Source organism: Hypomesus transpacificus, chromosome 8, assembly GCF_021917145.1.
Source record: "Hypomesus transpacificus isolate Combined female chromosome 8, fHypTra1, whole genome shotgun sequence".
In the NCBI taxonomy this organism is placed as follows: domain Eukaryota; kingdom Metazoa; phylum Chordata; class Actinopteri; order Osmeriformes; family Osmeridae; genus Hypomesus; species Hypomesus transpacificus.
Window position 1 is genome coordinate 100,537 of NC_061067.1, and position 14,926 is coordinate 115,462.

The 14,926-nt window shown below is 48.4% G+C and overlaps 2 protein-coding genes across 4 annotated transcripts in view; both read left to right on the forward strand.

The window, feature by feature from the left end:
* tnfrsf11a (tumor necrosis factor receptor superfamily, member 11a, NFKB activator) overlaps positions 1-8,856 on the forward strand; it is a 13,621-nt gene extending 4,765 nt beyond the window's left edge. The window contains exons 2-10 of one of the 3 annotated variants that reach the window (XM_047024261.1): positions 1,471-1,549; positions 2,544-2,669; positions 3,035-3,184; positions 3,394-3,478; positions 3,819-3,889; positions 4,217-4,354; positions 4,432-4,481; positions 4,715-5,651; positions 7,873-8,856. In XM_047024261.1, coding sequence (XP_046880217.1) covers positions 1,471-1,549; positions 2,544-2,669; positions 3,035-3,184; positions 3,394-3,478; positions 3,819-3,889; positions 4,217-4,354; positions 4,432-4,481; positions 4,715-5,651; positions 7,873-8,030 — 1,794 coding nt within the window. In that variant the 3' untranslated portion in view covers positions 8,031-8,856. Of the gene's footprint in view, positions 1-1,470; positions 1,550-2,543; positions 2,670-3,034; positions 3,185-3,393; positions 3,479-3,818; positions 3,890-4,216; positions 4,355-4,431; positions 4,482-4,714; positions 5,652-7,867 lie in introns of all 3 variants that reach the window. The other 2 variants (XM_047024259.1, XM_047024260.1) reach the window with 2 other exon arrangements.
* Positions 8,857-9,811: 955 nt separating this feature from the next.
* Positions 9,812-14,463, forward strand: si:dkey-73n8.3 (uncharacterized protein LOC100150965 homolog). The gene is made up of 7 exons (XM_047024264.1): positions 9,812-10,278; positions 11,353-11,468; positions 11,629-11,784; positions 11,901-12,005; positions 12,414-12,623; positions 12,993-13,185; positions 13,459-14,463. The coding sequence occupies exons 1-7, from the start codon at positions 10,265-10,267 to the stop codon at positions 13,559-13,561; spliced, it is 897 nt and encodes a 298-aa protein (XP_046880220.1). The 5' UTR covers positions 9,812-10,264; the 3' UTR covers positions 13,562-14,463.
* The last annotated feature ends 463 nt before the right edge of the window (positions 14,464-14,926 follow it).

The following is a 14,926-nucleotide window of genomic DNA, read 5'->3' on the forward strand; positions in this document are numbered from 1 at the left end:
TCCTGCAGAAGGTCTGTTGTAAACCTGTGTTTGTGTGTCCTGCAGAAGGTCTGTTGTAAACCTGTGTTTGTGTGTCCTGCAGAAGGTCTGTTGTAAACCTGTGTTTGTGTGTCCTGCAGAAGGTCTGTTGTAAACCTGTGTTTGTGTGTCCTGCAGAAGGTCTGTTGTAAACCTGTGTTTGTGTGTCCTGCAGAAAGGTCTGTTGTAAACCTGTGTTTGTGTGTCCTGCAGAAGGTCTGTTGTAAACCTGTGTTTGTGTGTAAACCTGTGTTTGTGTGTCCTGCAGAAGGTCTGTTGTAAACCTGTGTTTGTGTGTCCTGCAGAAGGTCTGTTGTAAACCTGTGTTTGTGTGTCCTGCAGAAGGTCTGTTGTAAACCTGTGTTTGTGTGTCCTGCAGAAGGTCTGTTGTAAACCTGTGTTTGTGTGTCCTGCAGAAGGTCTGTTGTAAACCTGTGTTTGTGTGTCCTGCAGAAGGTCTGTTGTAAACCTGTGTTTGTGTGTCCTGCAGAAGGTCTGTTGTAAACCTGTGTTTGTGTGTCCTGCAGAAGGTCTGTTGTAAACCTGTGTTTGTGTGTCCTGCAGAAGGTCTGTTGTAAACCTGTGTTTGTGTGTCCTGCAGAAGGTCTGTTGTAAACCTGTGTTTGTGTGTCCTGCAGAAGGTCTGTTGTAAACCTGTGTTTGTGTGTCCTGCAGAAGGTCTGTTGTAAACCTGTGTTTGTGTGTCCTGCAGAAGGTCTGTTGTAAACCTGTGTTTGTGTGTCCTGCAGAAGGTCTGTTGTAAACCTGTGTTTGTGTGTCCTGCAGAAGGTCTGTTGTAAACCTGTGTTTGTGTGTCCTGCAGAAGGTCTGTTGTAAACCTGTGTTTGTGTGTCCTGCAGAAGGTCTGTTGTAAACCTGTGTTTGTGTGTCCTGCAGAAGGTCTGTTGTAAACCTGTGTTTGTGTGTCCTGCAGAAGGTCTGTTGTAAACCTGTGTTTGTGTGTCCTGCAGAAGGTCTGTTGTAAACCTGTGTTTGTGTGTCCTGCAGAAGGTCTGTTGTAAACCTGTGTTTGTGTGTCCTGCAGAAGGTCTGTTGTAAACCTGTGTTTGTGTGTCCTGCAGAAGGTCTGTTGTAAACCTGTGTTTGTGTGTCCTGCAGAAGGTCTGTTGTAAACCTGTGTTTGTGTGTCCTGCAGAAGGTCTGTTGTAAACCTGTGTTTGTGTGTCCTGCAGAAGGTCTGTTGTAAACCTGTGTTTGTGTGTCCTGCAGAAGGTCTGTTGTAAACCTGTGTTTGTGTGTCCTGCAGAAGGTCTGTTGTAAACCTGTGTTTGTGTGTCCTGCAGAAGGTCTGTTGTAAACCTGTGTTTGTGTGTCCTGCAGAAGGTCTGTTGTAAACCTGTGTTTGTGTGTCCTGCAGAAGGTCTGTTGTAAACCTGTGTTTGTGTGTCCTGCAGAAGGTCTGTTGTAAACCTGTGTTTGTGTGTCCTGCAGAAGGTCTGTTCTCGACCAGCTGGCTGTGGACAGAACAAGTACCAGAAAAATGGGAGATGCTGCAGCATGTGTTCACCAGGTATCTACACACTCACACAGACACACACTCACACACACACACACTCACACAGACACACACTCACACACACACACACACTCACACAGACACACACACCTACACACACACATTCACTCAATCACACACATTCACACACACACATTCACTCAATCACACACACCTACCCACACAGTAGGAAGACGTGAGGCCTGCAGTGCTGCCAGTGACTCTTGTGTCTTCAGCTGTGTCTGGACCAGATCATTCTGTTCACATGGTTACTGGAAGGAAATGTGGGGTCACATGACCTTATAAAAAAGCTTTTTCCATTTTTACGTTTTTCCTGAATGAAATGAGGAAGGATGTCAGAAAGGGGAACAATCTCTCTCACACACACATTGGCACTCACTCACACGCACACACACACACACACACACACACACAGCACATGCATGCAGAGACTTGCGCCCACACACTCATCCGCCTCACCCTGGTGTCAGGTGGAAATGGTTCAATTCAACCTCCTCCTGTTTCACTCCATCATTCGACCTCCTCCTGATTCACTGCATCATTCGACCTCCTCCTCCTGTTTCACTGCATCATTCGACCTCCTCCTGATTCACTGATTCATAAGTTATTCTCATCATTGTAGGACACTTTAATTCAAAGCGTCGTGTAGGGGGGGCTTTTAAACTGCATCCTCTTGATCCGCAGTCAGCTCTACTACAGATAACTACATGCTCTTCACCTCTCTCCCTCCCTCCCTCCCCCCCCTCCTCCCTCCCTCCCTCCCTCCCTCTCCTCCTCCCTCCCTCCCTCCCTCCTCCCTCCCTCCCTCTCCTCCTCCCTCCCTCCCTCCCTCCCCCCCTCCTCCCTCCCTCCCTCCCTCTCCTCCTCCCTCCCTCCCTCCCTCCTCCCTCCATACCTCTCCTCCCTCCCTCCCTCTCCTCCTCCCTCCCTCCCTCCCTCTCCTCCTCCCTCCCTCCCTCTCCTCCTCCTTCCCTCCCTCCTCCCTCAGGAACCTTTGCTCTGAAGCGGTGCTCCATGGATTCAGACACAGCCTGTCGCCCATGTGGTGCTGACCAGTACCAGCCGGACTGGAACAACCACACCAAGTGTCAGCTCCAGAAGCTCTGCGACACCGGTCAGTTACCACGACAACAACACCCCAGCCACAGCCTCACCCATAGCAACACAGAAGTCACGACAACAATAGAATTGTGTCTTTAGCGCGAAAGGCTGATAACGCGGATGTTGGTTTTCAGCTCTCTCCTTCAAGCAGGCGTTCTGTTTGAAGCCATGTACAGGCAGACGGGACGTGCACCAGACCATCAAGGGTCAGAAGGACAGAAGTATAACAGTCATTCAGACTCAAGGAGGGCTCTGTCTTAACTAGGCGCTGTGCAAAGCTTCTTTGTGGAGACTGACAACGAAAGAGTTGTTGCTGTTGTTGTGGAGATGAAGAACAAGCGTGTTGATGTTTTCCCGCCTGACTGTCGTCCTGTGCAGGGAAGGGGTTCAGCAGTGAGAGGCCCAAGAACGCCCTGGCTCCAGAGCCCTGCAGGTGCATCTCTGGACGACAGTGTTCTCCAATCAAGTGTGAGTTCTGTGAGAAGATACCCAGCTGTGGACCAGGGTCTGGACAGGAGACCCTCACTGGTGAGACACACACACACAGGCATTCAGACACATATACTGTACACATACAGATTAGTAGCTTCAGTACTTTACACCTGATGTTACTGTAACACAGTATTAACCCTTTCTTAACCTACCTGTGTGTGTGTGTGTGTGTGTGTGTGTGTGTGTGTGTGTGTGTGTGTGTGTGTGTGTGTGTGTGTGTGTGTGTGTGTGTGTGGTGACCGCAGAGTCAGGAAGGAAGATCTGTATGCCTTGCAAGAGGGGATTCTTCTCCTCAAACACCTCTATAGAACCATGCAAACCGTGGACCAAGTAAGTACACACACACACTGTCAACACAGAGAGGGGGACGGAATGGAGAGAAAGGAGGACAGAGCTAGAGAGAGGGAGAGAGAGGGAGAGAGAGAGAGCTAGAGAGAGAGAGAGAGAGAGAGAGAGAGAGAGGGGGAGAGGGGGAGTGAGAGGGAGGGGAGAGACAGGGGGAGAGGAGGAGAGAGGAGAGAGAGGAGGAGCGAGAGAGAGGGGAGAGAAAGAAGGAGAGAGGAGAGAGGAGGAGCGAGAGAGAGGAGAGAGAATAGGGGAGAGAGAGAGGAGGTCGGGGTCGTGTGGAGGAGCAGTCACCTGACCATGTGTCCATGTTGTGTGTGTCCAGCTGCAAGGCTCAGGGGAGGACTGAAGAAAAGCATGGTAGTGACGGCTCTGACGCTGTGTGTGGAGCCGGTGGTACGTACACTGACCAGCCTGGCTCTCTGGCACACACACACACACACACACATGCACACACAGCAGACAAGAGTGACCAAGCATATGCTGTACAGTGTTTGAACATTAGTGGAGGACTGGGCAGAAATACTCTTGAATTTAACTGATTACACTGGACTGATCTCTCTCTCTCTCTCTCTCTCTCTCTCTCTCTCTCTCTCTCTCTCTCTCTCTCTCTCTCTCTCTCTCTCTTGCTCTCTGTCTCTTTCTCTCTCTCTCTCTTGCTCTCTGTCTCTCTGTCTCTCTGTCTTTCTCTTTCTTGCTCTCTCTGTCTCTCTCTACCCCCAGATTCCTCTACTTCCTGGGTAGTAGTGTCCATTCTGTCCAACATTGCCATCCTGTCTCTCTTCCTCCTGCTGCTGTTCTGCTACAAGGACAAGCTCAAGATCCTGTCTGGTACATGCCACAGAGCTCCTTGCCACCGAGGTCCTCATCAACTTCAGTTTGATTGGATTTCTTTGAATGTGAAGGGAAGAAATGTGACAGACTTTTTTCTCTTACAGTGAATCTGCGTTCTTGCGTCCAGAATCTGAAGAGAACCAGGATTCAGCAGGTAGGAAGGAACCCCAGCTGAGACTCTGCAACTCGAGAGAAAATCTAGAGTCAGTCTGAACCTGCTGTCTCTTTCTCCCCCCCCCTCTTTCTCTTTTTCTCACCCCTTTCTCTCTCTCTTTCTCTCCCCCCTCTTTCTCTCACCCCCCCTCTCTCTTTCTCTCCCCTTTCTCTCTCTCTTTCTCTCTCCCCTCTCTCTCTCTTTCTCTAACCCCCCTCTCTCTCTCTCTTAAGGAGACTCTGGCTCCTCTCTACAATAGTGGAGGAGGAGGAGGAGGAGACAAGAGTGTGATCCAGAGCTGTCCCCTGTGTGAGACCACCAGCCTGATCCAGGATGACCCCTGCACCCCCTCAGAGCCGCCCCTCACCTGCTCCAGGCCAGCCCCAGCTCTCTCCATCAAACTGCCCCTCACGCCCCCCAGGCAGGGAGAGGAGGAGGGGGGAGAGGAGGGCTCGTGTGCGTCCCCACTGCTGGCGTGCACGTGCGTGTGTGTGCCGTCGGTGCGTGAGCCTCTGGAGGTCGGGGAGAACGAGGACTGTAGTCAGGCAGTGAACCCAGGGACTCTAGGACCCTGCTACTGCAGAGGAGGCCAGGGAGAGGAGGGAGGAAGGGAGGAGGGAGAGGAGGGAGAGATGGAGGAGGAGGGAGAGAGGGATGAGGAAGGGGAGGGAGAGAGGGATGAGGGTGAGGGAGTGGGGACAGAGGGCCAGCAAAGCACAAGTACACAGGGAGGTAAGAGCCAGTCAGGTACGACGACTCCCCCCTCCTCCCTACCTCCCTCCCCTCTCCTTTCCTCCTCCCTCCTCTCCCCTGCCGACCTGTCACCTGACCTGTGTCCGCCCCTGACTCAGGCCAGGGCAGAGGTCAGAGGTCAGCTGACTGACAGGTCACTACAGAAGGGGAGGGGCCTTTATGGACTGAAAGACGGTTTAGGCTCCGCCCCTGGCTCTGACACCGTACCCTCTCCGCCCCCCACGGTGACCTCACTCACTCTCACAGCCAATGGGGAGCCATCGTCAGAGCCAAGCTCTGAGGCCTCCACAGAGGAGCTCGACCAGGGACTTTCCTTGAGGGCCAGTGGGGGAGACAAGCTCTCTCCTAGGGTTGTGGACTTGGAGTTTTCACCCGAAAACCTCCAGAGTGACCTGGCTGAAACAGCACTCACTTCAGGTAGGTGCAGAATAGATAGACTACTGAAAGAAAACCTCTGTCAGAAAACCAATGACATACATTTACTACATGACATACTAGATACTTGGGTGTGTTGTGGCAAGTGTCCTACAGCGATGGAATTATAGAACTGTTGTTTATTCGATGAACGTTCTAGATCTTATAAAAGTTTGTTTACAGTAACAATAGTCGTTGGAGAGTGTCCAGGTCTTCAGAAGTAGGATTGGGAGAAGGTTGGTGTGTGGTTTTCACCTCATGGAGACCACACACAGTAGGAACGAAATGCAACACGAGAACTACAGAACTAAACAACACTTCCAGAGTGTGTTTATCCGTGTCTGTGTGTCTGTGTGTGTGATGTCTCTTGCTAGAGTCTGGCAAATTGGTCATTGTGTGTGTGTGTGTCTTGTCTAGTGCAAGCTACGTATGCCTTCCCAAACACTCCTGTTTTCCCAGAGTTCTAAGTGGTTGAGTAAAAGAACCGCAGACCTTATTGAAACAAGATGTGCACCGAACACACAATGGAGCAATACTTACTGACAGGCACACACACCCGCCCATGCACACACACACACACACAAACAATGACCGCTTTGCCGAGCTCTAGCACTTTTGCTGATGAGTTTAGACTTTAATTACACTCCTGTGCTTCAGGAAATAAACACAATTTCCCATAATGCAGTAATAACAGGTCATTAACTGGACTTCCCTCTCAGCGAAGACAGAGGTCAGATTGAGGACACAATCCCCTCCCCTGCGACAGTAGATCGAGAGTAGACAGAGAGAGAAGCCCCCAGGTCTCAACATGATGGGAGGACGTGTACTCTGGAATAGAAGACGTTTTGTTGTGTCTGCCATGCGGCGTGAACACTCAGAACTCGGAGCAAACAAAGTCAAAGCATAAATAAAGGTGCCCACTTTGCTTTGGTAACCGTGGTGACACAAGGCATTTTTGACTGATGAGACGAGTAAGCCGTGCTGGTAAACGAATGCAGGCGACGGCTTTCAAATGAGTGTGTGTGTGTGGGAGTGTCGCTGGGCATGGGGGTGTGTGTGTGTGTGTGTGTGTTAGTGGGCATGTTAGTGTGTGTGAGTGCGAGGTGTGTGTATGTGTGTGTGACAGCAGCAGTGTGAGGCCTGAGTCAGCGAGGGTCTGGCCCTGGTCAGTGTGCGTCCTCCGTCCTCCTCAGTTGCAAACAGGAAGTGGCTGCAGAGATGTGTCACAACAACATTTTCCTGCCAGGTCTAAAAATACTTCCTGGAGGTGTAAAAGAGGGAAAATTAAATACATACTGACTCTTTGTTTCTGTGTAGAGAATTAGCATTACCACAGATGAACTAGACTAGACGACTCAAGTATGACTTTGTGGTGTGAATGCTCACCCCAGGTGACCCTCACTGTGCTGACTGTGGGCATGTTTACAGAGGAGATGACTGTCAGGCTGAAACGATAAGACTGAAGGACGCTCTTGGGCATCCTGGACTGAGAGCATGGTTTCAGAAACCAGCATTGAGGTTGAGAGGGAATGTGTGTGTGTTTGTGTGTGTGTGTGTTTTTGTGTGTGTAGGTGTGTGTGTGGGTGTGTGTGGGTGTGTGTGGGTGTGTGGGTCAGACTGTGTGTGTGTGTGTGTGCGTGCGTGTGCGTGTGTGGGTCAGACTGTGTGTGTGTGTGTGTGTGTGTGGGTCAGTCTGATGCATGGTCATCACACCCACTGGCTGTTTGTCATACAAGGTCAGCATAACCCATGAGTGGCTTCTATATCACAGAATGTGTGTGTGTGTGTGTTTGTCATAGTATAGAAATATAGATAGACAATTCATTACAGGATGTGTCTTTGACACTAAGGGACAACTCATTATTTTGTGTTCTCCCTCCCTCATCTCCCCCCCTCTCTATCCCCCTTCTCTCCCTCCCCTGTCTCTCTCCCCTTCTCTCTCTCCCCCCCTCTCTCCCCCCCTTTCTCCCACCCTCTCTCTCTCCCCCCTCCCCCCCCCTCTCCCCCCCCCCTCTCTCTCTCTCTCTCTCTCTCTCCCCCCTCTCTCTCCCCCTCTCTCTCTCCCCCTCTCTCTCTCCCCCCCTCTCTCTCTCCCCCCTCTCTCTCCCCCCTCTCTCTCCCCCTCTCTCTCTCCCCCCTCTCTCTCTCCCCCCCTCTCTCTCTCCCCCCTCTCTCTCCCCCCTCTCTCCCCCCCCCTCTCTCTCCCCTCTCTTTCTCAGGTCAGGTATCAGGGAACCACAACACTACGTTCATCTCCAGTGGTCAGGTGATGAACTTCAGCGGCGAAGTCGTCGTCGTCTACGTCAGCCAGACATCGCTAGGCAACGCGGGGGCGGGGCTAGACAATGCGTTTGGGAACCCTGTCCAGGAGCAAGCCAATGAAAACGCTTGGCTCTTTCAGAGTCTCACCTCCAAAATCCCAACACTAGGGATCTCCATTTCCCACAATTCCCCACAGGATGACAACCTGCCTGTTCAGGAAGTGACCAACGATTGGCCGAGGGAAAAGTGAACTAGCAGCTGTGACTGAAGGATGTAAAGCCATAGACTTGGGCCTGATCCTGTTTCAACCCTCCTGGACCCGGAGCTGTCCTACCTAGACCTGACCCTGAGCCCATACCTTAACACTCTCCTTCCTCACTCTCCTTAACATTCTAGGGAGCAGGAAACCAAATGGAATTGGGCCTGAGATTTAAGCGAGTTTAGAGGACTGTGGTTTTGAGCTGGATTGTGTTCGAGTCCTAGCAAACTGAAACTGCCCCCTAACCTCAAGGTAAACAAGCTACACAACATCCACCTCGTCCAGATCCGTGTCATCCAGCCTGTCAGTTTGTGGGTCCGCGTGGGCTAAAAAAGTTTACTTCAGACGATTTAATTACTCATTCATTTTGTACAGTTTTATTTTACCCTTGTGATCCATTTGATATCTGTAGCACCACAAATGTGGTTTGTTTTTGTAAGAAAAATGCTGTGCATTTGCTGAGCAATACTGTTCTATCCTTCTAAGTATCTTGTGTACATAACTCAATTAAATCTTTGCTGACCTTTTGAAAAAAGTTCAGTAGCTTGTTGACTTTTAAAAATAGTTCTACATGGACTTTACACAAGTTGAAAACGATCTTTGTAAAATGTTTACATGATAACTGTAAACCAAATGTAAATATGTGTTGAAATCAAATGTAATAAATGAAAGGACGATTTCTCTTTTGATTTGAGGCGATTCAATTTAAACATATTTTAAACATCGAGTCGTTTTGCAACAGAAGTCCACGTGTGGTCAGCAGTTGGTGGATGACTAACTTTCTTATGCTTGAAACATCAAATTACAACAGAGAGTTATTTGTCGTTCCTTTGAGCTAAAATCACTATGAAAACATTGTTAATTACAGATGTGGCTAGAGCTGTCCTCTCTGTCTCTTCCCCAGAGTTGATAGACAACCTTTCATTAAACAGACTAGCAGTTTCTTTCTGAAGCAAACATCCAGCTAGCGTAGCATGCTGGCTAAGCTATTTTTGTCCCAACCACATGAGAAGTTAGTTGTGCTGAATTAGGGCTGCTTTTAAGGTTGTGTGTGTGTGTGTGTGTGTGCATGTGTGTGTGTGTGTGTGTGTGGTACAGTAATGTTCTGTCTCTGTGTGTGTGTGTGTGTGTTTGTGTGTTTGTGTGTTTGTGTGTGGAGAGTCAGGGAAATGTGCAATATGAGGACTGTGCTGTTTTCAAGTTGTTTTTGGATAGGAAAACAGGAAGACCTGACCAACCAACACACACACACACACACACACACTAACCCTACACATGGTTTACATGAAGACCTCAGCTGCTTCACATCCCTGCTTCTCTCCCCGTCTCTCAGGGACTGGTCTGTCCGTGTTCTGTACGGCAGCATGCCCTCTAGTGGACGTTTATCAGTTAACTGGGGAAAAAGGTTTAGGATGTGAGGTTAGTGCTCCGTACATGGGAGCATGACATTAGACTGATCTCTGTGAGTTCTTCAGATTCACTGTCTCTCTCTCTCTCGCACTCACTTTTTCTCTCTCCTCTTCCCCCTTTCTCTTTCTTTCTCCTCCTCCCTCTCTCTCTCTCTGTCTTTCTCCTCCTCCCTCTCTCTCTCTCTGTCTTTCTCCTCCTCCCTTTCTCCCCCCTACTTCTCTCTCTTTTTGCAGTGTGGTCCTCACTCTATCCTGGAAACCACCTGAACTTCTCACGAGGAAATACTGACACTACACATCCTCACTTGTCCATTAGGACAGTACTTGTGTTTCACCCAGGGAAATCTTGAACCAGATCAATTTACCAAGAATCCAATGATTCAGTTCATGCCTGGTTTCAAGATGCCCTCCAAACCCCCTCTGCAGATCAAGCTCAGATATCTCCTAACTGGACGCTGGAAGATGTTCTCTCTGACACACTTAATCAATCCAACACAACTTAATTGAGAAGATGACATGGTGTTGTCACACGCCAGAGCCTTTCAATGATCCTCAAACAACTCTCTGAATCATGAGACACACACACACACCCATCCACGCGTACACACACAAACTCTACATATCCTCAGAATATTCAAGTCTCTGTGTTGGAAGGGTAACTTCTCATCTCCCAGAGCCATCCAGCCATGCAGACTCTCAGGTAGGTCCTCTCCACCTTCACTCAGCTGTAGATTCTAACTGAGGTACTGTTCAAATGCAACTGAATTGGAAAATAGCTACATTTCTTCTCTTGAAAAAAAGTATTTGAATCTTTTATTTTACTTTAGCTTGAACCACTTTTCAAACTCCTCAAGCTAATGAAGTATAATAGAATGTCTTGTCTTATGAAGCTCTGTTAAACATAATTGATTTGAATTTAGAAACTAGAATATCAGATGTTGGAGTTAAAGGCTTCAACTGACTAAGATGAGGATGTCCTCAAACCCTCACCTGCAGATCCATAGAGTGGTTAGAGATTCTGAGTACAGATCAAGAGATCGCAGGTTCATAAAAGCGTCGGCTGAAAACGGATGATGGGGACTCTGGAATGGTCTTTACCCAAACCCCACACCAGATCTGTCTTCTTCTACAGCTCTTTACCCAAACCCCACACCAGATCTGTCTTCTTCTACAGCTCTTTACCCAAACCCCACACCAGATCTGTCTTCTTCTACAGCTCTTTACCCAAACCCCACACCAGATCTGTCTTCTTCTACAGCTCTTTACCCAAACCCCACACCAGATCTGTCTTCTTCTACAGCTCTTTACCCAAACCCCACACCAGATCTCTCTTCTTCTACAGCTCTTTACCCAAACCCCACACCAGATCTGTCTTCTTCTACAGCTCTTTACCCAAACCCCACACCAGATCTGTCTTCTTCTACAGCTCTTTACCCAAACCCCACACCAGATCTCTCTTCTTCTACAGCTCTTTACCCAAACCCCACACCAGATCTGTCTTCTTCTACAGCTCTTTACCCAAACCCCACACCAGATCTGTCTTCTTCTACAGCTCTTTACCCAAACCCCACACCAGATCTGTCTTCTTCTACAGCTCTTTACCCAAACCCCACACCAGATCTCTCTTCTTCTACAGCTCTTTACCCAAACCCCACACCAGATCTCTCTTCTTCTACAGCTCTTTACCCAAACCCCACACCAGATCTGTCTTCTTCTCCAGTTCTCAAGCTGGTGGTATCTCAGTACCCAGACTCCCCTTCTCCTCCCTCCCCAGATCTGTCTTGTTCTCCAACTGGGCGTCAGACGAGCGTCTGGAGGGGAAGACGGTCGTAGTGACGGGAGCTAACACTGGCATCGGCAAGGAGACGGCCAGGGACCTGGCTAAGAGAGGTACACACACACTATTAGAACAGATGTGCACACACAGACAAACACAGATGGACACACACAATGTTTACAAGAAATGTTGTGCCCATGAGCATACAGAAAGACACACACACATTATATTAGTGTAACACACACAGCGTGAGCATGTGGTCCTTGTCTGCAGGAGCTCGTGTGATCCTGGCATGCAGAGACAAGACGAAGGCTGAGAAAGCAGTGAGTGACATCACCAAGGAGGTGGGAGGAGCCAAGGTGGTCGCCGGCCAATTGGATCTTGCCGACACGAAGTCCATCTGTGAATTTGCAGAACATATCTACAAAAGTGAGTCACGATGACACACACACACACAGTCAGGCTCACACACAGATGTTTGTTTGTCAATGGATGTTTTATTCAAATTCACTGACCCAGGCGTAACATTTGATTTTGTCCCTTAGCGGAGAAGGCTCTCCACATCTTGATCAACAATGCTGGTGTGGCCATGTGCCCCTACAGCACCACCGTGAATGGCTTCGAGACACAGTTTGGCGTGAACCACCTAGGTAGGACAACAGCCAATCACCAACCAGTAATAATGATGCAGACATGTTTATCCAAGGGACTTTCAAAGTGAGATTTTAACGTATGAGTTCTTGTTCTGAAGTCACATGATATACCACTGAACACCATCCTAATGGGATGAAACAGCCTATGGTGGAGATTACACAAGCTCATTCTCCTCTCTTAATCTCTCTCCTTTCTTTCTCTCTCTCTCTCCTCTCTCTCTCTCTCTCTCTCTCTCTCTCTCTCTCTCTCTCTCTCTCTCTCTCTCTCTCTCTCTCTCTCTCTCTCTCTCTCTCTCTCTCTCTCTCTCTCTCTCTCTCTCTCTCTCTCTCTCTCTCTCTCTCTCTCTCTCTCTCTCTCTCTCTCTCTCTTCCTTTCTATCTCTTTCTCTCTCTCCCTTTCTCAAGGTCACTTCTTCCTTACGTTCCTCTTGCTGGACCTGCTGAAACACTCCGCCCCCTCGCGGGTCATCAACGTCTCCTCGCTGGCTCACATGATGGGGAAGATCTGCCTTGAGGACCTGAACATGGAGAGGAGCTATCACCCTGTGAAGGCTTACGCTCAGAGCAAGCTGGCTAACGTTCTCTTCACCAGAGAACTAGCCAAGAGGGCTGAGGGTAACAGCGTGTGTGCGTGTGTGTGAGAGAGAGTTTGGGCATGTGAGTGAGTGTGTGTTCTTGGGTATGAGCATGTGTGTGAGAGTGTGTGTATGTGTGTGAGAGTGTGTGTATGTGTGTGAGAGTGTGTGTGTTTATGAGCTTCTGTATATGCTGGGGGGGGCATGGAGAATGAATCTGAACACTGTTCTAGTATGACAGTCTCATGTCTAAACCACTGTTGCCTAAAGAAGAAAACACTTGATACCAGGAATAGTCCAATTCCTTTTTTTAATCAGCTGACCTTTATGCAATATACATGTGTGTGTGTGTGTGTGCGTCGATACTCGTTTGTGTGTGTGTGTGTGTTGCAATATGTGTGTGTGACAGCTCTAGGTGTGACAGCCTATGCTGTGGACCCAGGCGTCGTCAACACTGAGCTGGTTAGGCACCTGCAGCGCCCCCTGCAGGTGCTGGTCAGCCGGTTCAGCTACCTGGTGAAGACTCCAGCGGAAGGGGCCCAGACCTCCATCTACCTGGCTGTCACCCCAGAGAGTGAACTCTGCACTGGGGGGTACTACAGGTATGTCTCTCCAGCCGGGCCCTCCAAAGACCTTGAGCCTGTGACCCTGGATATGACCCCATCCATGACCTTCAGGTTTTAAGGAGATTGAAGCTGATTTTTTCATATTCTCTGATGTCTTTTCTCCCCTCTCCTCCACTCTCCTCTTCTTCTTTTCTTTTCCTCTCCTCTCTTCTTTTCTTTTCTTTTCTTTTCTTTTCTTTTCTTTTCTTTTCTTTCCCCTCTCCCCTCCCCTCCCCTCCCCTCCCCTCTCCTCCTCTCTCCTCCCCTCAGGAGCTGTGCTGAAGCGGTGTGTTCCAAGGCTGGTCTTGATGATGGTACTGCTCTTAAACTCTGGACCGTGAGCTGCCACCTGCTTGGCATACGCTGGCGATGAAGATCCGCATGAAGATCCGCATGCACGCACACATGCACACGCGCACACATTGTGTAGCTTGTTTACTCCCTTGCATCTCCCAATCTCTCTCTTTCTGTCTTTTCTCTCTTGAGTTATGTAGGAACATTAACGAGGCACACTTTTATGATGCATGTTGTTCTTGTCTGTCAATTTAAAGTTTGGGACCATCGAGATGCAGACCAGTAGAAGTCACTAGTGGCTGGTGTTAGGGTTGCAACTTGCACTGCAGCTACACTGTCGCTACAGTACAGTAATAACAGTGTGACTGTGTGAAAAGATGAGATGTATTATGGTGGTCTTTGGCATCAAATCGTTTATCGATACGTGTTCAGAGAGAAAATGTTGGATCGAGTGAATCAATGTTAGGATTGATATGACATTAATGCATGTTAGGTCTGTCTGTGAAAAACGGTCAAATAAAAAAGAGAATTCACCCTAAACTTGTCCGTCTTTTGAAAGACTGTAGATTTTAGAGCAAATCTGTCGAACAAAGTGTGCTTGTGGGGACCTCTAGCGTGCGAATGCAGTATTGCTATCAGTAAATCCAGAGTTTGCCTACATATCGCTTACTTTCTTTCTAAGAGCGATGGCTGTAACAATGATGTGCTCTGAAAGTAGGAATGCTATTAACTTAATTAATTTTAAATCCAAATACTTACTGTATGTCGCTCTGGATAAGAGTGTCTGCAAAATGACTAAATGTAACTGTAATAATGTTATGCCAGGCACAAAAAGGACATCTTCGAACATGAGGTGTATATGTGTTATGTTATGGGATATGTGCAATACTGTTATGTAACTGTTGATAATGTTTGGCTGAGGATGTATTGTTTGTTGTTATTGTGACTGTCAATGCATTTATGATGACGCACCACAGAGACCAAGACAAATTTCCCTGAGCGGGACAATAAAGTTCACCGTATCGTATGTTGACAAGTGGGTTTCATGTTTCATACGTTTAACTTCAACAAAGTTAACTTATAAATAGTTTGTCATGTGTGTGTCATGTTCCTGCTGAAACTTGCAGCATCAACGTCGTGCTGATGAATCAGACCAAATTGTGCTACTTCAGTTTCTTTGTAAATTAACACAAAGGGGCCTACGCCTACCAAATAGAATAACATAAATGATGTCGACTTAGAGACGGATGTTGTGTATACCTAGCTGGATTGCAGAAGTAAATATAGTAGTAGTGAAATAGTAGAATTAGCCTAACTAACCTAAACAAAGTAGTGGCCTTTTATTGGCTCTAACACTCCGGGGGTTGGCTTCTTTCACACCCGCTCGATAGGTAAGGGAGACTTCGGTCGAGCCACGTGATTGTAGCTCCCGCTATGTGTATGA

What these genes read in the sequence shown, in the direction of transcription:
- si:dkey-73n8.3 (XM_047024264.1), top strand. An exon ending in GTTTGGCGTGAACCACCTAG is followed by an intron (nt 12,006 to 12,413) that starts GTAGGACAACAG and finishes CCCTTTCTCAAG; the next exon opens with GTCACTTCTTCCTTACGTTC. An exon ending in TGCACTGGGGGGTACTACAG is followed by an intron (nt 13,186 to 13,458) that starts GTATGTCTCTCC and finishes TCCTCCCCTCAG; the next exon opens with GAGCTGTGCTGAAGCGGTGT.